Source organism: Pleurodeles waltl, chromosome 11 (assembly GCF_031143425.1).
Source record: "Pleurodeles waltl isolate 20211129_DDA chromosome 11, aPleWal1.hap1.20221129, whole genome shotgun sequence".
Taxonomy (NCBI): Eukaryota; Metazoa; Chordata; class Amphibia; order Caudata; family Salamandridae; genus Pleurodeles; species Pleurodeles waltl.
Window position 1 is genome coordinate 911810593 of NC_090450.1, and position 26164 is coordinate 911836756.

General features: G+C 40.5%; 1 protein-coding gene across 1 annotated transcript in view; it reads left to right on the forward strand.

The window, feature by feature from the left end:
- ANAPC7 (anaphase promoting complex subunit 7) overlaps positions 1-25781 on the forward strand; it is a 59646-nt gene extending 33865 nt beyond the window's left edge. The window contains exons 9-11 of the mRNA XM_069214878.1: positions 12647-12871; positions 18114-18264; positions 23074-25781. Of these exons, the coding sequence (XP_069070979.1) occupies positions 12647-12871; positions 18114-18264; positions 23074-23263 (566 nt within the window). The 3' untranslated portion in view covers positions 23264-25781. The remainder of the gene's footprint in view (positions 1-12646; positions 12872-18113; positions 18265-23073) is intronic.
- Positions 25782-26164: the final 383 nt, after the last annotated feature.

Below are 26164 nucleotides of genomic sequence, written 5' to 3' on the forward strand. Positions count from 1 at the left end.
TATCAAAAGGACGTGAAAAACATTTAACTTATTGATAAACAGTTTGATGTCTCCCCTTTTCATTCTTCCTCTTTTTATAACGAGTAATTTAGAGTTACATTTTTCATGTGCACTTATTTAATCATTATGTATAAGAAGTAAAAGTTCTTCTGCCATTGTGGAAAAGCTCCGCAGAGACTCATCTGTTGTAAAAGTAAACAAATAAATAAAGGCTAGTGCTCTACATAGCTTAGGTCTGTAGATTGTGCTGCCAAGACTTGGGGATATTTTGTCACATTGTGGCAGGGTTGGAAACTATTTTAGAATTTCCTAGAGACCCTTTGGTGGAAAGTGAATTCTTCAGAAGGTCTCTAACAGACCTTGTCTTTCTGTGCCAAATCTGAAAAGCAATCTGGAAGAACCACTGTTGGCTGAAGTTCATTACTCTTCCCAGCATTTCGGATCAGATTATTAAAGAGAAAATGCTGCTAGGAGGCTGACCTGAGCGTCTGCTTTTGGGATTGTAAACTTGGGCTAATGTTTACAGAATGAGTACAAAGTACATGTGCATCAATGAAAGATCTCTTTCTTGAAAGTGACTGAACTTGCTTTTTTTCCCCAGGGATCCATGCACAAACATCACTCTAGGCCTTTTTAGCTTGTTTTCTGTTGTAAAGTGTTAAGATTTAAAATCAAGATCTAAAAAGGCTTTTTGACATGGAGGTTTTCTGTAAATTGTATAGGAAAGATACTGGAACACTTTATCAATAAAAAGTACCAGAATATATCTCACCTGTAAACTAAATGTCCTTTAGGCAGGAAGACGTGCAAGGGATTTGGCTGCCAGGGGAAAAGTGTAGGCGTTTTATCATTGTGACCGATTATGGCCAATATTGAAGTATTTAAAAATTCATGTATTTATTTTATGAAGAAAGTTGAAACAACAACAAAATATTATTGAAAGGACGTTAGTAATAACAAGTATATGAGGGCAGAGTGTGTATATAGGGACAACAACTCTGAGTGAAGAGGCTCCGGTGAAGGGCTCCATCCACAGTACTGAGTCAGTAAACTATATTGAAGGACATGGGTTCAGTTAACATTTTGTTTAAATGAGCAAAACAATTCTCCCTTTAGTTATGGTTTTGTTACTGATCGACACACAGATAGTCAAATACCTTTACTAAGGATCCACTTAATACCTGTATCTTCCAGGAGGAGAGTGAACAAGAAGGCTGGGCTTAAATGAGTGGTTGCCTGTGCCATTTACGTGTAAGAAATCAAACATGTGATATCCCAGACCTAGAGCCTCAGTGTCCACCTGTCGGGTACACACCACCACTGGCTATTCTTATCTACTCGGAGACACCCATAACTACCCAGGATTACAAAAAATACTTCTTCAGCTCCTGTTTTCTAGGTTGTAATTCACACCTTGATCTAAGTGACCGGTGCCAGTAGGTGCCCAACGATGAAGCATGCCATTTTCTAGGTAAGTTGAGGCTTTCCATCCTGTTGACAAAGTCCCACAAATAAACTGTACTCGTCCGTTGGCCTGTGAGGCTCTAGGTCTAGAATGTCAAAAGTGTGTTTGGTTTATTTAGGGGACATCACTGGACCTTCTCTTATCCCCTTTCCTCCCCCTTTTGTTTGCAAGTTTCACTTGAAGGGAGATAGGCCACAAATTCAGTTGTTAACCTCCAGCAATGATCACACGTTTTCAATGTTTTATACAATTAGGCTGGAAATGCCTAGTGTAATTAAATCAGCAGCCATTCCACATTGCTTGGGTCTTTTCCACAGTAGCCAGTAGCTTCCAAGGGACACCTTCACCTGTGACCCCTGGAATGTTTCCTAAATTCTTTCATCTTATTTTGAGTGAAGTAAACGTCAGCTGAGCTGCTGCTTATTGTGAGTAACATTCTTAAAAGAAATAAAAAAAAAAGGTTTTCTGGGAAAAGCAAACATTTTTTGCCAGAAGTATACCAATTGCTATTTTTATCTTTTGTATGAGGCCTCCTACCATGTCTGCTTGAAAGATTGCCTGCAAAGAGAGTTCATAGTTTCCTATTAGGATGACCTCCTCCAGCCAAAAGAACTTAACTCCAAATCGTGGATTTTGAGCCTGTCTACCTAGTGATCCTTCTGGGCTTAAGGACAGGACGGGAGGGGACTATAGTCACACAATAGGTTGGGTATAGCATATGTTCCCCAGCTCTTGCAGTGACAGCAATGATGCACCACCACCACACAATTCTTCCTTCTCACGGCAAGCTGTACAGTAGGGATCTTGTAGCTTTTAGCAACCTTGGTTCTCTACACAGATTTTCCAATCAGCTGTACTTTGTACCTACATCCTATAATCAAGTTGGCTTTCTGGACAGGCAGTCCAACTCATTGTGCAGGTGAGCTCCTCTTTCCTTCGCATGCCACAGCAGCAAGCTTCACACAGGCATACACTTAGGCTCAGTCTGGATAGAGAGTATCATCAAATAAGAGGTTCTGCTTCTTTTCTGATGTGTTCTTCCTGAGCTGGTGTGCAGGCCTCCAAACTGTCGAAACAAAGGGCGATGACCCAGTACCAGATAGGGGGGCCAATACTTATACTTCTGTGGTGGTTTAAGAGAAAGGCCTGAGATAACCAAAGGGTCTGCCTCATTCAGAAGTTTTCTCTTAAAAAATGCATCTTCCTGTCGCTGTACCGACGTCACTGACTTTTAAACTAGGTCCTGGCACTTGATTTGTGGATTGAGCACAAGCTTCGGATTTCAGTGCCCTGGGGGATGGTGACACTGCAGGAAAATGGCTTGGTGGTGCTTTCTTCTGCAACATGCACATGTGGTTCACATGGATCCCACAAATCTCCTCACCGTGCATTTATAAAATCACCCATATAAGGCCTTCGTGTCTGACACATGATAAAGGCAAGGTACCCCAGTTAGTGGGGCTGAATGGACCTTTCACAGAGGAGGGCCATAGGCAGACTCCCACAAGGGGTACAAGTAAAAAAGCCTGTCCCGCAGCACTGTAAGATCGGTGATATCACACTGAGGCTCTGCATAGTCTTGGTCTTTGGTATGAAGCGCGAAAGGACAAAGATATATATATATATATATATATATATATATATATATATATATATATATATATATATATATATATATATATATATATATATATATATATATGTTCGATGGCATGTGTAGCTGCAGATACACATGCTGTGCACATCCCGCCATCTGGTGTTGGGCTCGGAGTGTTACAAGTTGTTTTTCTTCGAAGAAGTCTTTTCGAGTCACAAGATCGAGGGACTCCTCCCATTTCGGCTCCATTGCGCATGGCGTCGACTCCATCTTAGATTGTTTTGTTTCCGCCATCGGGTTCGGACGTGTTCCTTTTCGCTCTGGGTTTCGGTTTGGAAAGTTAGTTAGAATCTCGGAAAAATCGTCGGTATTGTTTGCGTTCGGTATCGGGTTAGTTATAACAGATCGACACCGACTTTTGAAGAGCTCCGGTGGCCCTTCAGGGTTTTTTCGATTCCCCCGTCGGGGCCTGGTCAGCCCAGCCACGTGTCTCTTCAAGGCTGATGGAACGGACCCCATTCCGCTTCTGCTCAAAATGCCATAACAAGTATCCATATACAGATCAGCATCTGGTCTGTAACTTGTGTTTGTCGCCAGAACACAAGGAAGATACTTGTGAAGCCTGTCGAGCGTTTCGGTCCAGGAAGACACTAAGAGACCGAAGAGCAAGAAGACTGCAAATGGCGTCGGCGCCGACAGGACAAGGGCATTTCGAGGAGGAAGAAGAAACCTTCTCCATCCAGGAATCGGACTCGGATGAGATCGATCCTGAAGAAACGCCGAAAACCGTGAGTAAGACGTCGAAACATAAAACTTACGAGAAGACCACAAAAGCCCAGGGGACGCCACCGCCAACAGGCCATGGCTTAACCCGAAAAATAGGTGACCGATCATCGGCACCGAAAAAGGGCACGCTTGTATCGACTCCGGTCGATAGCGGCTCCGAGCAAGTTCGACACCGAGACAGCGGCACCGAAATGAGTCGGCACCGAGAGACAACGACACCGAAAATAAAAAAGGTTTCGTCGGAACCGAAAAAAGTAGCCGAAAAGGTTTCGATACCGAAACATCCGGCCTCGGAACTGAAATCAAGTTCCTACACAGAGGAACAAGGACTGTCCTCACAAATGAAAATACATAGATTTGGACAGGAATTGGAGACAATGGAGCCAGACTAAACCCAAAGAAGGCTCCACATCCAAAAAGAAACAGGGAAAATCAGCACTCTCCCTCCTATTAGAATGAAATGCAAACTTGCTTTCCAGGAGAAAGACAAGCAGCCACAGGCAAAGGTGGCTAAACAAGTAAGCCCACCACCGTCTCCACAACGATCGCCGCAAACATCACCGGTAGCCACTCCACCTATGATGCAATCCCCGACTCATACAGGGATGAGTCAAGATGACCCTGACGCGTGGGACCTTTATGATGCGCCAGTGTCAGATAATAGTCCTGACTGTTATCCAGCTAGACCGTCGCCACCAGAAGATAGTACAGCCTACGCACAGGTGGTGTCGAGGGCAGCGGCATTTCATAATGTCAGCCTGCATGCAGAGCCTATTGAAGACGACTTTCTATTTAATACATTGTCGTCCACACACAGCCAGTACCAGAGTCTTCCCATGCTACCCGGAATGCTAAAGCACTCCAAACAAGTGTTTGAGGAGCCTGTAAAAGGAAGAGCCATTACTCCAAGAGTGGAGAAAAAATATAAACCGCCACCAACAGACCCCGTATACATCACACAACAGCTAACACCAGACTCAGTTGTAGTAGGGGCAGCTCGCAAGAGAGCGAACTCACATACTTCAGGAGATGCACCACCTCCAGATAAAGAAAGTCGAAAATTTGACGCAGCAGGCAAAAGAGTGGCGGCACAGGCAGCAAACCAGTGGCGTATTGCAAACTCACAGGCTTTGTTGGCCAGATACGATAGGGCTCATTGGGACGAAATGCAACACTTTATAGAACATTTGCCCAAGGAGTTCCAGAAGAGAGCACAGCAAGTAGTAGAAGAAGGACAGAGTATCTCCATCAATCAGATACGGTCAGCAATGGATGCAGCAGACACAGCTGCTAGTGACAATAAGGAGACATGCATGGCTGCGTACATCAGGATTTAAACCAGAAATACAGCAAGCTGTGCTGAATATGCCATTTAACGGACAGCAGTTGTTTGGGCCAGAGGTGGACACTGCTATCGAAAAACTTATGAAAGACACTGATACGGCCAAAGCCATGGGCGCACTCTACTCCCCACAGAGCAGAGGCACATTTCGAAAAACACAGTTTCGAGGGGGGTTTCGAGGGCAAAGCACAGAACCCACGACCTTACAAACAAGGCCCACTTATCAGAGCCAATATCTGCAGGGAAGTTTTCGGGGACAATATAGAGGGGGACAGTTCCTAAAAAGGAGAGGGAAGTTCCAAAGCCCCAAAACTCCTTAAAACAAGCAGTGACTTCCAAGTCACACATCCCCAACACATAACACCTGTGGGGGGGAGACTAAGCAAATTTTACAAACATTGGGAGGAGATAACAACAGACACTTGGGTACTGGCAATTATACAGCATGGTTATTGCATAGAATTTCTCAAATTCCCTCCAAACGTCCCACCAAAAACACACAATATGTCAAAACAACATATAGATCTTCTAGGACTAGAAGTTCAGGCATTGCTACAGAAAGAAGCAATAGAATTAGTACCAAACCAACAGAAAGGAACAGGAGTTTACTCTCTGTACTTTCTCATACCCAAAAAAGACAAGAGTCTGAGACCTATATTAGATCTCAGAACATTAAATACCTACATCAAATCAGATCACTTTCACATGGTGACATTACAGGACGTAATCTCACTACCCAAACAACAAGAGTACATGACAACACTAGACCTAAAGGATGCATATTTCCATATACCGATACATCCTTCACACAGAAAGTACTTAAGGTTTGTATTCCAAGGGGTACATTACCAATTCAAGGTGTTGCCATTCGGAATAACAACTGCGCCAAGAGTTTTTACAAAGTGCCTGGCAGTCGTAGCTGCACATATCAGAAGGCAGCAAATACATGTGTTCCCGTACCTAGATGATTGGTTAATCAAAACCAACACGCTAGAACAGTGTTCACAACACACAAAGTATGTCATGGAAACCCTCCACAAACTAGGTTTCTCAATCAACTACACAAAGTCACACCTTCTGCCGTGTCAAACACAGCAATACTTAGGGGCGACAATCAACACAGCAAAAGGGATTGCCACTCCAAGTCCACAAAGGGTTCAGGCTTTTCACAATGTAATACAGGCCATATATCCAAAACAAAAAATACAAGTCAAAATGGTGATGAAACTCCTAGGCATGATGTCCTCATGCATAGCCATTGTCCCAAACGCAAGGTTGCACATGCGGCCCTTACAACAGTGCCTAGCATCACAATGGTCACAGGCACAGGGTCAACTTCTAGATCTGGTGTTGGTAGACCGCCAAACATACACCTCTCTTCAATGGTGGAACAGTATAAATTTAAACCAAGGGCGGCCTTTCCAAGACCCAGTGCCACAATATGTAATGACGACAGATGCCTCCATGATGGGGTGGGGAGCACACCTCAATCAACACAGCATCCAAGGACAATGGGACAGTCAGCAAAAACAGTTTCACATAAATCGCTTAGAACTATTGGCAGTATTTCTAGCGCTGAAAGCATTTCAACCCATAATAAGCCACAAACACATTCTTGTCAAAACAGACAACATGACAACGATGTATTACCTAAACAAACAGGGAGGGACACACTCAACACAGTTGTGTCTCCTGGCACAGAGAATATGGCATTGGGCGATTCACAACCACATTCGCCTAATAGTACAATTTATTCCAGGAATTCAGAATCAGTTAGCAGACAATCTCTCTCGGGATCACCAACAGATCCACGAATGGGAGATTCACCCCCAAATACTGAACACTTACTTCCAGAGTTGGGGAACACCATAAATAGATCTATTTGCAACAAAGGAAAACGCAAAATGCTGAAACTTCGCATCCAGGTACCCACAACATCAGTCTCAGGGCAATGCGTTATGGATGAGTTGGTCAGGGATATTTGCTTACGCTTTTCCCCCTCTCCCACTCCTTCCATATCTGGTAAACAAGTTGAGTCAAAACAAACTCAGACTCGTACTAATAGCGCCAACGTGGGCAAGACAACCTTGGTACACAACACTACTAGACCTCTCAGTAGTGCCTCATGTCAAACTACCAAACAGACCAGATCTGTTAACGCAACACAAACAACAGATCAGACACCCAAATCCAGCATCGCTGAATCTAGCAATTTGGCTCCTGAAGTCCTAGAGTTCGGACACTTAGACCTTACACAGGAATGTATGGAGGTCATAAAACAAGCTAGGAAACCTACCACTAGACATTGCTATGCAAATAAGTGGAAAAGATTTGTTTTTTACTGCCATAATAATCAAATTCAACCCTTACACGCATCTGCCAAAGATATCGTAAAATACTTACTACATTTGCAAAAGTCAAAGCTAGCTTTTTCTTCCATTAAGATACATCTTACCGCAATTTCAGCTTAACTGCAAATTACGCACTCAACTTCACTATTTAGGATACCAGTCATAAAAGCGTTTATGGAAGGCCTAAAGAGAATTATATCACCAAGAACACCACCAGTTCCTTCATGGAACCTCAACATTGTCTTAACACGACTCATGGGTCCACCCTTTGAGCCCATGCACTCTTGTGAAATGCAATACTTAACATGGAAAGTTGCATTTTTAATTGCCATCACATCTTTAAGAAGAGTAAGTGAGATTCAAGCATTTACCATACAAGAACCATTTATTAAAATACACAAGCGTAAAGTAGTTTTACGGACAAATCCTAAATTTTTACCAAAAGTCATATCACCGTTCCACTTGAATCAAACAGTAGAATTACCAGTGTTCTTCCCACAGCCAGATTCTGTAGCTGAAAGAGCACTACATACATTAGACATCAAAAGAGCGTTAATGTACTACATTGACAGAACAAAACTAATTCGAAAAATAAAACAATTATTTATGTTTTCCAAAAACCTCATACAGGAAATCCAATTTCTAAACAAGGCATTGCTAGATGGATAGCTAAATGCATTCAAACCTGTTATCTTAAAGCAAAAAGAGAACTGCCTATTACACCAAAGGCACACTCAACTAGAAAGAAAGGTGCTACCATGGCCTTTCTAGGAAATATTCCAATGACCGAAATATGTAAGGCAGCTACATGATCTACGCCTCATACATTTACTAAACACTACTGTGTAGATGTGTTAACGGCACAACAAGCCACAGTACTACAAACATTGTTTCAAACAACTTCAACTCCTACAGGCTGAACCACCGCTTTTCGGGAGAGAACTGCTTACTAGTCTATGCACAGCATGTGTATCTGCAGCTACACATTCCATTGAACGGAAAATGTCACTTACCCAGTGTACATCCGTTCGTGGCATTAGTCGCTGCAGATTCACATGCGCCCACCCGCCTCCCCGGGAGCCTGTAGCCGTTTAGAAGTTGATCTTGAACATTTGTAAATATATTACTTTAAACTACATTATGTACATACGTATTCACTCCATTGCATGGGCACTATTACTAGCATACACAACTACTACATCACCCTCTGCGGGGAAAACAATCTAAGATGAAGTCGACGCCCATGCGCAATGGAGCCGAAATGGAAGGAGTCCCTCGATCTCGTGACTCGAAAAGACTTCTTCGAAGAAAAACAACTTGTAACACTCCGAGCCCAACACCAGATGGCGGGATGTGCACAGCATGTGAATCTGCAGCGACTAATGCCACGAACGGATGTACACTGGGTAAGTGACATTTTCCATATATATATATATATATATATATGTGTGTGTGTATATATATATATATATATATATAATTTTTTTTTTTTTTTACAATCACATATTCTTTGGGTCTTGCTGTATCCATGCATGAGTGTATTGTCTGCAGCGGGTCTTCTGCTGTACCCAAAATATATTCCCAATACACTAGCCTCTGTGTCTGGTGTGATAGTAGTAAAGTTTGACTATTCCTGTGTCCATACACCTGCTTCATTCACCATCTCTCTTATTTCAGAATATACTTCATCAGTTGCATCTTAAATTGAAGTGAGATGCCCAGCTAAAAGACCTAGCCCACCTTGCAATAGACACCATAGAATAGAGTTCATCTTTGCCAGCTTTTGTCTTATTTAGTCATGGTTGCATTGGCACATTTTATTTTTAATGCTGCAATGGTGGAAACCATCTTAAGAAATTCATCTAAATCTCTATGCTTTCTTTTCAAGTTGTGCCAGAGCTACATAACCTAATCTTGGTAGAGTGCTCAATTTTCAAAATCTAATTAGTAGTTAGCAGATCTAGCCGTCTACCAGTGTTTATGAGGGCACTAGTAGAAGGCTAAGGTAACCTTGGAGCTACAGACAGTATGGTTGAATGAGCCTTGTAAACATCTCAGATGATGGGCTGTCCTCGGACAGTGCTGTTTGGTTGATATAAAGTCCTTGTTCGCTTTCTTGATTTCTTTATTGAGTTGGAATACGGTCTTGCTGCACATTTGTTTCTTTACCCGCAATCCAGGTTTCCTGACATGCCACTCTTCCATGCAGCTTTCTCATCTACCTAACATACCTGGGCAATCGAGTCTTTGAGCTTTTGTTTGACCTGTGGATGTGCTGTCTCAGAGACTAGCACCAGCAGCTATGGCTGCAGAACGTCTCATCCTCTGCCTGTTTTCCTATTCATGTCTGTGGCTGGTGTCAAATTGCTTTTGAAAAAGAACAGCATCTTCTGGTCACAACAAATAGATTGTCCTTTGTTGAATAGTGGTCAGAACCATATGCCATCTGGCACAACTCAGTGGGTGTCCACACTTCCATTTTTCTTTGGATATGTGCATTTGGAAATCGTGATCATCCAGAAGTGTGGGTCTTCTCACTGAGTGATAGATCTAGCTTCTCAATGCAGACATTTAAATTGCCTTTCACTAAGCCTTCACTGAAGGATCCCTGTAATGTCTATAAAGACTTTGGTAGATCTTCAGTTAAACTGACACAAGGCCCTAGTGGCTGATGATAATACCACAGCAAAGCCAAACCAGTCTGGATTTGCTGGTGCTCCCTTTCACAGGAGACATACATAGCAGTTTGGAGATGCTCCTACTGGATCAGGACCAAGGCTGCTATCCATTTGGTTGGTCTCTGTAGTGGCACAGGGATCAGAATGTGTACTGGAATATGGCCCAGAGTAATTACTGGTGGCTAATATTAATTTTGGCATTCCACCCATTACATTTCGTTTGTTTTTCTCTCAGATAAAGAATGCCTAGCATGAACATTGTTAGGTGTCCAAAACCAAGCGCAAGGTAGTTTCTGCCTTCATGGCTTTTATATCTGTTTGGACTCTGATTGCCAGCCCACTGGGCCCTAATTAACATGCTCTTTAGTAAATACCTGAACCTTTGGGACCTTGGGACAAGGGGAGAAATATTGTCATCTATGAGTCCCATAGTATGGGCCCTGAGGCAGGTTTCCATAACATCAATAACATTGAGATGTACCTCTGTCACAACAAAATAATGTATTAATAATAGATTTTCATTTAACACTCCACCCTGAATTTCCTACTTTCCTGTTCAGTATATAGAGGCTGCTAAAGACCTGAAACTGACAGGTAGTTTGAGTATTGGAGATGTCATAATGTATATATTCCGGTGATTGCTGACAGAGTGACCGCACAAGCATTTTAAATTGAACTTGCCCTCCACTTATAACAGTGAAGCTTTGTCCAAGTAGTTGTGAAATGCTCTGATGGCCTTAACTTCATAAAGAGCTGCACACCAAAGCTATGAACCACCTACAACTTGTATAGCAGCTTCGTAGCTATCCCCACACCTGGACTGTTTGTATAGTCAAGATGAGGATTATCATTGAAAGATAGACTGAAAGAAAAGAAACAAACAAATAGGAGTGACATGATGAGAAGTGGAGGAAGAAAGGTGGAAAGGAAACAATACAATATGTAAATACAACATAAAAGAAAAACAAAGACAGGAAAAACAAAGAGGAAGATACGAAGTGAGACTGAAATAAAGAAGCAGAGAAAGTTGCAGAGAATGAAAGAGGTATGAGAAGAGGGCAAGAAGAGCAAGCAAGAAAGAAAGGGGAGAAAGGAAAAATAAATGGATAAAGCAGAAAGACAGGAAGAAAAAAAGGATGAAAGAACAAGAGAATTTTGCAAGAGCAAAGAAGGGAAACGAGAAGAAAGACTTGGGGAAAAAAAAAGTAGAGAAGGAATAGAAATAGAGTATTATATAATAAAGAAGAGAACATGGAGGAAAAAGGAGAAAAGTAGAGGACGAAAAGAGAAAAGAAAGCGAAGTAGCAAGGGAAGATTGAAAGGAAGACAGGAAGAAGTAGTAAAAAATGCAAGTCGGAAAGAAAGAGAAGGATGAAGAATGCAATAAGTAGACCATGAACGTACAAGTGAAGAACAATTAATTAAAAAATGAGAAATCAAAAAACGGGGAGAAGAAAATCAACAAAGAATGGAAGAAATACATGAAAGCAAGAAATGAAGAGAGGGATGGAGGAGAAAGGGGAAAAATAAATTTAAAAAATACATTTTCAGAAAAGAGTGAGGTGCATTGTTCCTCATTGTCATGTTCCAAGGCCTTACAGAAATTGGCACATTGTTAGAATGCTGGCTTTGCAAGTGCGCATAGATTCAAACTGGCTGAAAGATTGCCAATAGGGGTGGACAGGACTCATGAAGTTTCACTCTCTGGAGTTCCGCAGAGTTACATGAAAACTCTGCAAGATTCTGCAGTTCCTCAAACAGGCGGATTAGGCATGTGAATGGCACCATGCCAGGGAGAGCAGCTTCTCAAGTTGATTTTGCTGTTGCTCAAGTAGATTTTCTACTTGAGCGTCAGCTTTCTGACCCCAGACTGTCACAACCACTGGCGTTGAGGAAATCTCACCGGCTGCCCTCCTAGCGTCCAAAAATCGTGCTAGGGTATGCCAAAACTTGCTTGTTCTTGCCAACTTTCTGTTGGCGAGCCACATGCCAGAAGAAACTCCCCCATTTGGCCAGAGTGGCCAAAACTTCGCTGGTGGAGTGAATTGTTGGAGAAATATTATCACCCACTCCTAATTGTCACGTATGAGCTACTGGTAGCAATACTGTGCACTAATAGTTACAGTTCTTTCAAAGGTCTTTGTGTTTCTCGTAACTGTGTCTGGATTTAGAACGTTTCTTATTTCCCTTTTATTCATACTTTCTCTTTATAATCCTGTGATTGTGCACTCAAATGGTTGATTTTAGATTTCTGTATCAACATATTAATTTCTCGTTTTAATAAGTTAGTTATATAAAATGCCCTGTTGCATAATATCATGTACAAACCAATGATTTATTTTCTTTCATTGATTATGACGTGGCATTGCTTGTAAGGACAGGTGTAATTTCAATTTGGTTTGAATCATTGTCCCTTTCTGTTTTTAGGCCTCATTGAATGTTATCTAGCATCCAACAGTATACGTGAAGCCATGGTAATGGCAAACCATGTTTATAAAACTCTTGGAGCGAATGCACAGACCCTTACCCTTTTAGCAACAGTTTGTCTAGAAGATCCGGTGACGCAGGAGAAGGCGAAAACACTTTTGGACAAAGCTCTGATACAGAGACCAGATTATGTGAAAGCTGTGGTGAAAAAAGCAGAACTTCTCAGTAAGTCTGATCTTTTCAAAATTGTGTGAATCCCCCGCTACATGAAAAGCATGGTACTGAAGCAACCATACAATCCCAAAGCATGTTTTATCAACATGTTATATAAAACAAATTCAGTTAAATCATTGACACCAAGTAGTATATTTCTTGATGTCCAGTGCAAATCGCCTTAGCTTCTGTGTACTGGTAAATGTTATGAATATAGGGTTACAGGGACATTATGGAGCTGCTGTGCTTAATATTAGTGGTTTGGGTTTATTAGACATATGGATAGCCTAGTTCTAGGTAGGAGGATATACCATTAAATTGTTTATTTCAGGACGGATTCAACATTTGTATTATCTGGCCTCTGTTTCCAGATGGTCTTTCAGTTCTGGTGTTTAGGGCTTTATGGTGTGAATCTTGAACTTGGTTTTTCATGTCACCGTTCCAGAGTGAAGTCCTTGCCTAATGATGGTTTATTCCCCCCCCCATGATGAATTTTTAGCATTGACATTCTTTAATATATAGAATTGAGCCAGATTGTGTTTCGGTAGTTCTTTATGCAAGATGTTGAAGTATTCCTCTTGGCAGTCTCCAAAAACCCTTGTCTAGAGATTGATATCTCCAGAAGATGACATAGATGTTTTAGCAAACATATGCTTGTGAACATTGATGGTTTACCTCCATGGTACTGCTTGGAGGTCTGTAGTCCATTATTGGTAGGTATGCCGAGGCCCATGGGTTAGGACTGAATTTTCATTTGAATAGCACTTCAAACCCCCCAATGAGGTGCTGAAGTGCATTAATGGACAGGTTGTATGTACACAGTGAGGGAGTGCTTAGTTAGAAGTATGTTGTATTTTCTAAGTTTTCCTATCCTGAAAGTGGAAACGGCAGGTAGAAGCTACTTGAGCAGGTGATTCGTGTCAGTCTGGCACATCTGGTTTCTCACAACATTGATGACAAACAGGTCTAAGACTTTTAAATGTTTGGCTCTTTGATACTAATCTTAGGTAACTTTGTCTGTGCCTCGGCAAATGTGGGAATGGACATCAGTGTGAACCATGAGGACAGCAAACAGTGGTGAGGATGTGAAAGACCATTGTAAAAATGTATTGTGTAAACATGAATTTTCTACACTTGGCACAGTTTTCCACCTGCTGTCCGGTTTGCAGCCTTTAACAAGGCAGTTAACAAACGTGTCTGGCACTTGGTGGCTGCCATGTGTGGATCCATCATGTTGAACGAGTTGTTTGCTACACAGACTTGAAGTACCACCCTCCAGCTCACCTCCCAGGAAATCTCATAACAACTGTGGGTGGTCATCGTAAGAGAGGAATGACATTAGATCTAGTGGGAATTTAGCTTGTAGCTTATTGGTTTCATATTGAACTAGTGGCAGCGTGCAAACATAAGTCAGTGCTGATACTCTACATTGATGCCCACATGCACAGGCGTACCAGCATTTGGGAACAATCAGGAAGGCAATTGGAATTCAGGGGACTGTGTCAATCTGAGCCTGTATACCTTAGTGTTTCTCACAGCTACACCACTCCCCCCCCCCCCCCCCCCCCCCCAAAAAAAAAAATTCACTGGACGCACAACTGGCTCCTCAGACTACTAAATTCTTTATCATGATCTTAACCTGAAAGAAGAGTAAATACAAAAATAAATTAAAAAAACAAGAAGTTCATTACCTATCCTATGATTCTGATTGTGAATTCCTTTATCAACCCTGTAAAAACAAAAAAGTTACGCTAACTGTAATCTTCTGTTTTGCACTTCTGATGGCAGATCCTGAGAAAGAACATTTGCTCTGTACTGTCCTTCCTATTGATAATTTAAGAAACTAGTATGTCACTCTGCTGCATGCAGTCTCTTGACTTTGATAAACATCGCTTATGATGGAAAGAAAATGATCCAGGTTAACAAGTTCAATCTTTGTTTTCTCATCAAAAGCTTGAGCAGACTATAAGGAATACAAAATGTTTGTCCGCCTCTTAATGATCCATCATTTTGCACAAAGGCATGACCTAGATGATCCCTCCTTCTAACTTCGCTCCTTTCATCTCCTCCATGCTTATGCTCCTTGCCTCAGCATCCCAGTTCCCTATTTCTTGTGCTCTGATCACAGATGCATCTCTCTTCTCTGCATGTGCCCTCATTGAGAGCTCGTCAGTCAAAAATGCCTAGAATATACACAATCTTATCCTAAATAAATAAAATGCCATCGCTGTGTCTTGGCTGAACTATTTTTCAGCCTTATAATTGGCTAATCTCTTCCCTCCTAAATATAGTATCCTGATAAAACATGACCTCAAAAAAGGGGAAGCTATGAAAACATGACCTCAAAAAAGGGGAAGCTATGTTGCAGAGCCATCTTGACTACTACCTTTTCAGGGAATTGCAAGGCACATCCTCTGACTCGTATTCAAGGGGCCAACAAGCCGACCACTGTCCTGGTTTGTGATCATGTATCAATTACCCAATAAATGTTTTGCTACCCCCCATTCACTCCTTGATTTGACCTAACACAGTCTATCCATATCATTCTGTATCACCTAAACATCTGGGCAGATGCCCCATCGAATGCACACAGCCAGAACATAACGGTCTAGGATTTACTCATTTTTTAAGAACAAACCCGTGGGGTGTAACAGCCTCATTCTGCTGTTTTTCCTGCTACTTGAGCACTAGCTCTCAGGCTTGAACGGCTCTACCGAATTGACCATCATGGAATAAAATTCTGTGTTTACAGTCAGCTACAGAGAAGTCCTAAGAAATCTACACACGTTAGCCACCTCAACTAGTTCAGAACCCTAAAAACAGTACTGCCCGATGCATTCAATCAAATTGCTGCCTAGCAGGCCAGACCCACGTTTACAATCTTCACTTATTGTCCTGACCTTGTAACCACCTGCTATTCGAACCAACCATGTCCCTGGATAACACTAGCTATGATCTTTACTAGAAAATAGTTCTCCCTGCAGACAAATATGTGATTTGCTTATAGCATCTGCCAACTGAAATGGTGAAACCAAATAACGAAAAGCCAGCTTTCTTGTTTCCCAGCTGCTTACAATCCTATGTGGCATTTGCCACCCAGACGTGGCTTTTCATTGGTTCTACAGACAGACTGGCAGTTTCTGTCACATAACCAAAAAAGTGGGCACAATCACTATCTACCTCGTTTTTTCTCTGGGTCGGTTATTCCCCACCTGCGCTACACTGTGGTGTTAAACACTACAGCAGGTGCAGGCAGGATAGTGAGGCAAAAAAGCCACAAAAGTGGGGGTAAGCTTCAAGCATCCCCTAAATCCAACAAATTGCTTAATTGAAAAATGGGGCTATCTGGTGGGGTGTGATGCCTTGTAATCTAAAATAAAAAAAAAGCACTACCACAAAAAGGATCTGGGCTATAGATGCTGCAAAAACAAAAATATCTAGTTCACAGCCCATCTCCTTAATTCAATACCAGGATGCCATGCTTCTGGTCGCCCAAAGCATAAAAGACTTAAAGGGAAGAGAAACTCTTTAATAATTAAAAACAAAACATGCTTTGCTAAAATCAACAGGTCTAGGGTTGGCCGCCACCTTTTTGCTTTATAAATGCTTGTTTTATTGTGTCATGGTTCTTGGAAATTTTTGTATTGGGGATGCTGGCGAGACCTCATCAATCTAAAAATAAATAAACATAAAAAAAGAAATTCCCTAAAAGTAAATATATTTCTTCTCAAAAAGCACACGTTGCCTTAATGGTTCCTGGCACTTACAGGAGCTACATTGTGTGTGGAAATGCTCCTTGTGAAAGGTCAGAATGCCATAACTCACAGTGAAGTGAGCCATTGGCTTAAGTAGGCTGAGCCATTGCCCCATGTTGAAAGCCCTTTACGTAAGCATATTGCATAGAATCTAGTAAAAGCAAAAGGTCTTGGCTAACGCCACACATAGGAATCATTGGCTGAGGTAATAGGCTTTGCCTTTATAAAGCAGGTGTTGAGGTGTTGGTTTTGCCAATGTTTGTCTGGAATGTATTGTTTTAAATAAGTGAAAGAAAAATAATTTCAATATAATGCAGGTAAAGAAGACACATATCTTGGGTTATCTCTAAACTGTACATTGATTTCCGTGTTTTCAATCTATATAAAATGCATGGTTTAGTTTCCAGATAAGTTTCACTCAGGGAAACTAAACAAAATTTAAAAAATAACAAAGTGACAGAACAGAAAGAAAAACATTTACCAAGGACTCGTTTACTTTCCGTAGGATTCAGCCATTTGCTCCTCCACAGTAGCCCAGGGAGAAGAGTTATGTACCTCCAGGAAAAGTGTCATATATACCTTCTACCTCAGAAGCCAGCTGAGTGAGAACAGCAGATGCCCCTGCACCATCAGAACCTTCTTTGTGAGCCAAACCTAGTGCTTTTATACAGTATACAGCCAAAGATAACCTCTAAAGTCTGCTCTTTAACCATAATCGGCAAAATTATCCTTTTTGCTGTGCCTTTACAGACCAGCTGTGAGATGTGGGGAGCAACACAGCTTAGGGAGGATTGGGTATTTGTGGGGTGAAGTAACGCATGAAAGAGAGCTAGAAAGCACATGTGCTCTTGTGGCATGCTGAATGAAAAAGTAAATAAATTCACAATTAGTGAACAGTAGAAGGATGCAAGTCAGGCAATCAAAATAATCATACTGAGGCTATGGTCCAATGGAGGGACAAACACAAGAAGAGGAAGGCAAGCTATCCAATAAGAAGCAAGCTCATAAAAGGGGCAAAGCCAACCAGTGGGAAGCAGTAGGCAGAGTTTAAGGCTCCTGTAAGCTCAGAATACGTCTTTCATACCCAGACAGCTTGTGCTCACTGGTAGGCTCGATTATATAAGTGTACATGAACAAAGGGGGTTAAGCAAAGCTATTTGGCAGAGTATTCATGGCAAGACCAACACTGGCACAAAGCTTGCATCGGTGAATATCCTGTGATGAGAACTCAAAGACCCAAATAGGCCAGGGCAGAAAATTCTGAGGCAACAGAGTGGTTTGTGTCACACTAGTGTTAATTTGCTTGCCAACTCTGGCAGACTTCATGTAACAAACTGCATTTTGCATTGGATTACCCACATTAGAGTGTTATTGCTGCACATTCCCGTTTCACATTAGTTTCTGTGCCTTTTTTTTCCAGAAATACTTGCTTGAAAGCTTTGCTTTTACTGGGCATGCATCTTTTACATATTGACCTACGCAAGCCCTTGCTTTTACAGGTCGGGAACAGAAATATGATGAAGGAATTGCATTGCTGCGGAATGCGCTGGGCAATCAAAGTAACTGTGTCCTTCATCGGATTCTAGGGGACTTCCTTGTGGCTGTCAGCGAATATCAGGAAGCCATGGATCAATACAGCATTGCTCTGAGGTGAAAGTCATTGAATATTTTTTTTCTGTGTGGGTGTGTGTGTTCTGTATCTATGCTGTTCATAAAGGGTTTTTCATTGGACATCACTTAAAATAAATGCCTCCAGATACAGAATATCATGGCCGATGGCTTCTGAGACTTACCCCAAATGTGTGAATTGTGAACAAGTAATAATATATAAGTTCTAATGAGTTTTTGATTTTTATACTGAGACTTCAACTGTGTTGGCTGATTGCATCGGGTTAACTTGACAGTAGATGTGTTTCTTAATTTCATTTTCTGCTGACATTATATGACACACTTGTTAAAGTCAGAAATAATGCTTTTTACTATTACGTATTGGCATCACTGTTTTTAAACTAACTTTGATGTAATACTGGAGTAAGACTAGGTAATGCAGGATACTAGATGCTTCACATTTTTCCACATCAAACAGTCAATCGCACCACATTGTCCATTGGTATAAATATTTCACACTTATGTTTTTGAATGGAGTTGATGTTGCTTCTCTGTGATTGGTTTGTTAGTAAGCCATCTCCTTAGAAGAAAAATAACACATTTTTCTAAGTTAACATTTTATTTGAATTTTTTAATTTACATTGCATATGCATAACATTAAATCACCGTGAGACCCTCCTGTTTATAACACATTCCCAATATTACCAGAGGTATCCACTTTACTCTCCCAAGCTACGGCCACTGTCTTTCTAAAAAAAAAACAAAAAAAAAAAACAAATAATCATCTATTCAAAAAAGGGCCCTTATACTATGTCTCCAAGCAATTATATCTCAACATGTCCCCTCCAGTCACCTATGTACAATATGTTGTATCATCGGTTGCCTTGACTTTGCTGCTGCAGATCATAAGTGATCATCTCAAATGCTAGTCTGTCACAAGTAATGTATACATCTTGCCAGTGATGATATGTCAGGTCTTTTCCAGTCAGCTGCAGTGAGTTGCCTGGATGCCCTAGAAGATGGTACATCATTGCTCTGTGACATTTACTTCTCCATCCTAGTTGCATGTCACTTAAGACTACTCTTTTGGTTCTTGGATTCCACACCAGCAGTAGCTAGAATTTCTTCCCAAATGTGAATACAGCCCCAATAAGTGTGAAGTTGTTCCCAGCCCTGTGCCACACCTCAAGCACCTATTATCAGTTTTGTTGTGTATCCATTTGAAACAGACTGGACTTAGATACGTGCAGAGCCAAGTTTATATGTTACCTCCATGTATCTGGCATTTCTTTAGTGCTTGAGTGTGTCCTTCAAATGTCTCCCCTACTTATTTACCTTGCCCATTTTTCTTGATACAGCCATTTTATGTTGCTTCCCAAGTGACACATTTTTGTTAAAAAAAATAATAATAATAATAAAAAAATAATAATAATAAATCTACAAGGTTAGTAACGTCTGTATAAGCAGTGTTAATTGTTAAAATTATGCTAGTCTTGTTTGCCATGAAATTTTTATACCACATTTTTTCCAAACTTTCATCATTACTGACAAAGTAAAACTATTGGGACGTGATGAGTCCGAGATTAAAGAGAATACATTAAGAACGTTTTTGTTGGTTTGAAAAAAATACTGTCTTTTCATGCTTCCCTAATATGCAAACTGTTATTCTAAATCGGTGAAATTGGGAGTTATACATGAGGCTGACAGAAAAGCAAACAATGAAGTTCAAGATAAAACTAGGCATAAACTCTATTATTATTACATATTATTATTTTACATAGTCATGTCTTATTTTTCAGATTTGTATACAGTGTGCAGCGTAGCTATGCAAAAAAGATGTGTATTTTCTTGGTTCTCATTATCAATTTATTTGTCTATCTTGAACTGTGTCTTTTTGAAGCTTGTAATGACAATTCCAGTGTGATGTGTGAAGGCATTTCCTATTATAAATGATGCAGGGCGAATTAATTATCATAAACTATTTCGGTAATCTGTTCTGGTAAAGTAATTGGAGTAAATTAAAATAGGTTAAATTAGTCAAATTAATCTTGAGTTCCAGTAACTGGTAAAGTAAGTTGACTAATTATCTGCCATCAAATGCAGAGCAGGGCAGGATTATCTTTTTATATTATGTTGAGTAAGTGATTCCTTTCTGTAATCCAGTGAAGGCAATTTAATTCAAGTAATGCCCTTCCATAATTTAACTCTGTATATGGTAATGAAAGTATTTACATTATGTGAGGTAAAGCACACTAAAGAAAGACAAAACAACTAAAGTAATATTTTGAAATCCAGACTAGTTTGTTGTAATCCAGTTAATCTCATTGTGTCATAATGAGGTCAAGTAACTTCATGTAATCTGATATAACTAATCCGAATAATTACCTTCACTTCTCTAATGCAGACTCAAACAATCTGGATAACGTGCTGTAATACAAGTAACAAGCAAGTTCTATAATGTCATGTAATCTAATGCTGAGTAAAGCGATTTAAATATTATTTTCCCTTATTTAATTTACTAAAAGAAAAGTATTTGGAACAATCTCCCTCTATAATCTAATGCACAATAAACTAATCATAGTAATATCCAGTTCTCTGATGCAGGGCAGAGTAATCACATTAAGCTCCTCCTCAAATTTAATGCAGAGGAAAGCAATCAAAGTGCTCTTCTATAGTCCACTGTAAAGCTACGTAATTATAAATAGCTCATTTTGTAATCCGATGCAGAGTAATGCAAGTGAAGAAAATGTGTTCTGTTGTCCTTCCAAAATGGCAAAGTAATCAAAGTATTTTCAATTTGTGATCTATTGTATATTACTCAATGTTACCAAACGTTTCACTTTGTTTCTCTTTAACTACCATAATCCGGAGGTCACTAGTTAATGTACTAAACAAGGCAATTTGAATTAGATTGTGTGCTTTACTGCAGGAGCACATGATAGCCAGAAATAGTGTGTATGTTTAAACAAAGCTATACCTGTTGGGTATGTTTGTAGAGAAACACATTTTAGGAAGATTTCCCTAAGATTTGTATTCAGCTGCATACATTTAAATTGTTGTTTATTTATAAGATCATTAAGTTATTGCAATTCTTCGAAGGACAAAATTGGACTGTGATTAATAAATTGATTTACAAAGTACTGGAGTATGTATGCCAAAAATCAGCCACATTAAAAGGAAGAGGGTATTAATAATTTGGGAAACTGGCCAATGCACTGAATCTTCAATATCACACCTGTGGTTCTAAACATTAATTCACATTAGAAGAGATTTTAATTTAATCTGTTAGAAACATTTGTGATGACTGAATTTTAAGGAATTCTATTATGCTGAGATTTTCCCTTAGAAATGACTAATGGGTGGAACTTTTTTTTTTTTTGTTTTTTTTTTTTAAACCCATGATACCTAAACTTATTGCCTGTGCTAGCTGGATCCCATGGTGTCCGAACACAGATATTTTGATTTGAGGTAGTATTGATGTAATAATTGCTTGAAGTATGTTTTTAAGCATGTAGGGATAAGGCAGGTCGTTGCCCTAAACAGAAAGAGAAACAGTGCACAGAATGGAAATTGTAACCCATGTTACTTTATAGAAGTAGACTTAACATGAGATAATGCTATTCTCTGACCATAATGCATGTTTTATCCAATAAAATGATTTAATCTGTAATCAGTTGTGCAGTTACTAGACCTCGAACAAATGCATACTGCTTTGATAAGACCAGTGAGAGTGGGACTGAGTTAATCAGGTTAGCCAAAAATAATTGATAGATCTTCGTATCCACAGATAATAAGGAAATGGGACAATAGGAAGTGGAGTTGTGGCACTATTTTATTCATGTAAATACTGAATGGTTGTATTAGCCCACAACCATTCTGTCAGAAATCTTTGCTGTTAGCATTGCATTGTGGGCCTCAATGAAAAGGATGAAAGCGAAAGAACTAGATTTATTTGTGAATGAAATTCTCCTGATATTCCATCATTTCCAGCAGCCCTATTGCTGTTGTTGTGAAAGTTGAAACATATCAATAGTTCACTTCTGTAATGCAGTGTATGTAAAACAAATCAACATGTCTGTTAATTCATGAAGAGTGAACTCAATAGTGTGATCTCCTTTTGCAATCCTACTCTGCTTCTGTCTACTCATATTTTACCTGTTCTGTGTGCACCTTGAATGGCACATGCAGCGCTCTCTCTGTATAAGGAAAGCTTGACCTGCTGTCCTGTCTCAGCTGCACTACTGCAGACTTTGCAGTATCCAGCCTGTTGGGGAGATCCTTAATCACTGAAAGTAGAGCCCACGAGTACATATGATTTCCATGTCTGGAGGGAAAAGAATACATTAACACATTTTAGAACTTTTGGATGACGTATCATACAATAGGATAAATGTAACTATCTGTTTCAACATGGGTTCATGAAGGCACCATGATGTCAAAACAAATTAAGTGAGTATCTGGTGGGATGATATGGTGATCGTGGATTAGATGTGGAGGGCAATTATCAAGTATGATAGATCTGTCCATTATGCTCACCTGTTAACTATTGGTAGCCACTCTCAGTCAATGTGAACCTATTAATTTGCAGTAGGACATGATAATTTAACTTTTTACCCTACAGCTCATGGTGCTTCAAATGAAAGCTTACCAATTTATGACCATTTACCTCATCTGACATGTGCCTGTAGAGCAACTCTTTCCTGATCACTAACTCTGGCTACTTTGAATTCTAGGGTTGTCAGTGGCAATACAATGAATGTTATGGTTTCATAATCACAGAATACTTTATTATTATGTCTTTATTACTTTCCTCCTCCTATTTATAAAGCTTTTTGTGTTTGCTTGCTTTAGCTTGGATCCCAACGACCAGAAGTCTTTGGATGGAATGCAGAAAATGGAAAAGGAAGAAAGTCCCACAGATGCAACTCAAGAGGAAGACGTGGACGACATGGAAGGAAGCGGCGAGGAGGGGGATCTGGAAGGGAGTGACAGCGAAGCAGCTCAGTGGGCCGATCAAGAGCAGTGGTTCGGCATGCAGTAAAAATTGCAACAAAGGGCACAGGGTGCCTCGGGAAAACGTCACCCTATTGGGCTTGCATGTGCGGGTGCACCCCTTTCTGTGTACTGTTTGGGATATGCAGCTTGTGTTTGGGCTGTTTGACCTGACTTCTTAAACCTTTGTAGCATCTAAAAGTGGTGAAAGCCCAGGTCATGGTTATTTTTATTTTGATGTACTTAATTGCTTCTGTGATGCACGATATGCCATTAATCATCATCTTGCTGACAACTATTCTAATCGCTCCAGCTTTGTGGAAGCATCGTTTTTCTTGCCACAAGATGCTAGGGTAATTAGAAATATTTTCAAGTTACATTACTAGAACAAAAACATTCAAAATACAAGTAAGGTGTGTATGCAAGATTAAGGAATTGAGTGAATAACGTGCTATCTATTGGGCACCAAGTATTTTGGATAAGCTGTGTAGTCAGAGAGGAAACTGAAATCAACTTTTGGGAAAACAAACTTGATAGCTTGGGTGCCTGCTTGACCCTGCCTGTACGCTTGGCTCATTTCATGCAATTCTTCTTGCTTATCTTTAGGTCAGTTTCTGTTCTACTCTTGGGGGCAATGGGGCGTTCTTTAATTAGAGAATGATCCCCTCCCTCAAATAGTTCATCCTGTGCCTCTTGCTGCCCGTGTTTTTCTCCTGCCCACCAGCCTTTAGTTCAGTGAGTTTCATCATACATGGGATCACATGAAAGAGTAAAAAAGGAGTGCCAGCTTTGTGGATGCCAGTTTTCAGATGTTGCTGGTCACTGTTTTTGCTTGCTGTGTTTGGGACTGCACCACCTTCGGCCTAGCCGTTGTCTCTGCTGCTGGTATGACCCCCACTGGTACTGGTTCAATCAGTAGGTCAGCTCGCTACCCTTCACTAAGGTTTTGACTGCATCATTGGGCTCACCTGAGACCTTCACTTATTTTATGAAGTTGCCGGTTATTCAACAGTGTTATCCCTCATTTGATCCTTCATGATTCTGCGTGACCATTGCCTGGGCAAGTGATGTTGTCTGAGGTATAGCAGGTCCCGAAGCTTGAACCTTCTAGGTTTTCCTCAGCCTCAATGAGGCACCCATTTCTTCCCTTGAGGACATAAGGATACTGACTAATCAGATGAGAAAATGGAGTAGATCTGTCCCTTCATAGCGTATCTTTTCAACCACAGTAGGTTTTGGCATAAATTGCTGTTTGGCCCTTTAAGAAGGGAGTCTTGGCTTTGCGTAAGACATCAGTTCTCTCCTTATTCAGGAAGAGATTATCAGGACCCCAGCAAAGTTTCTGTTTAACGCTTATGTTTTCAAATGTTATAGCCTATAAATGTAATAATTTAGAGCTTTTTATAAATTGATGGGGGGATTTATCTATGCAGTTTAGAGATGTGAAAGCACTTGGCAAGGCACCAAGATGCCTTCTAGGCCCATTTTGGTCACATGTTTTTGGGAGGTTTGGGAAGTGTGAGCAGATGCATGTACTTATTGAGCTCTACTCGTGACCATAGGAATACAGCTGCCCCATCCCTGGATGTAAGGTTATGTGGACTATCTTGGATGCTTTTCTGTTTTCCACAACAGAAGCTTAGCAGAAGGATTTAGCCCTCCCTTTCAATGAAGGGCCCTTTTCTCAACTATATGAATATGTAGCCTTCAAATATCCCAATAGTCTGGCTAAACAATATTAGAAATAAGTGCTACTACTGTGAGTGACCTGTACAGTAACAGTTCTACGCCAAGCAGGCGAAGTAGAAATAAACACCCTTGAGTAAGCCTCCTCAATCCCAGCCGAAGAAGAAAACAAGGCAGCAGCAGTTCTGAATGCTTGTCTTGAGCTGTAAATTAATTTGTACAACGAATGCTGAGGCAGGGCAGACATTTTGGGAGTAGCCAACATCGTGGTATTGGGTGTGAAGTGAGGCTGTGGGTGAGGATCCAGGGCTCTTTATTCGGGTGAATATTTCACAACATGTGTGTGTACTTTCAGTTCGGATAGGTCCATCACCAACCAGGAATTCCTAATGCTGGGGTTCAAGTGTTAAGGTAGTAATGCAGTTATATACAGCGTATATTTGAGGGGTGTAAACCTGCAGGCAATAAACTGTGCTATGTGAAACCTGAATACAGGGTTTTGTGCATGCAGTCCTACTAGCACAACCTTATCACTGTGCAACTGCTGCACTGTGCAAAATGTGCTTAACCAGGCGAAGACCACCACCCATAACGCTTACAGCTGCATATTGATCATCTGTGTATTTCTAAACATATTAGATCGTTCAGAGTGCAGACATACACATTTACACCGAAACTCTAACAATGTACACAAAAGAGTTTAAAAAATGTATATGTGTAAATTGCTTGTCTTTTTTATGTAAAACAAATGAACCCTCAGACGTCCGCGTTTTGAAACTGTGAAAAGTAGTGTAGAACGTCTCAAATGTATATTTGTACCTTCATTTTATACTCCAAAACTGTTGTATCATACTAAGTGCTATAAAAGTATTTGTTTTGTATCCAGTTGCGTTTTTTTTCTAAGCCTCTAATACCTTTTGGGGCATTTATGCTTGCAGAATTCTTGACAACACAAAAATGGACACATTTATTTAGTTAATAATGATTTTTGTGTCATTCAGACTGAAAGTATTAAGTAGATTCACAAATTATTTGTACTTCTGCAGTGTCTTCACTAACCAGTTTGGATCTGATACCAAACTGGATTATTATTTTCTTTCAGTTTATTAGGTTTGTCATACCCAGTGGTAGCTTCTACTGAGTTACAAATTAGAGAAAAAGTGCTCCGATTGGCTGCTACTCACATCCAATAAGGCAGAAATATGTGTGGTGGGAGGTGGTGTTGACGTTTGCGGCCCCCATCTTTTCACCAGAGGAACATGCA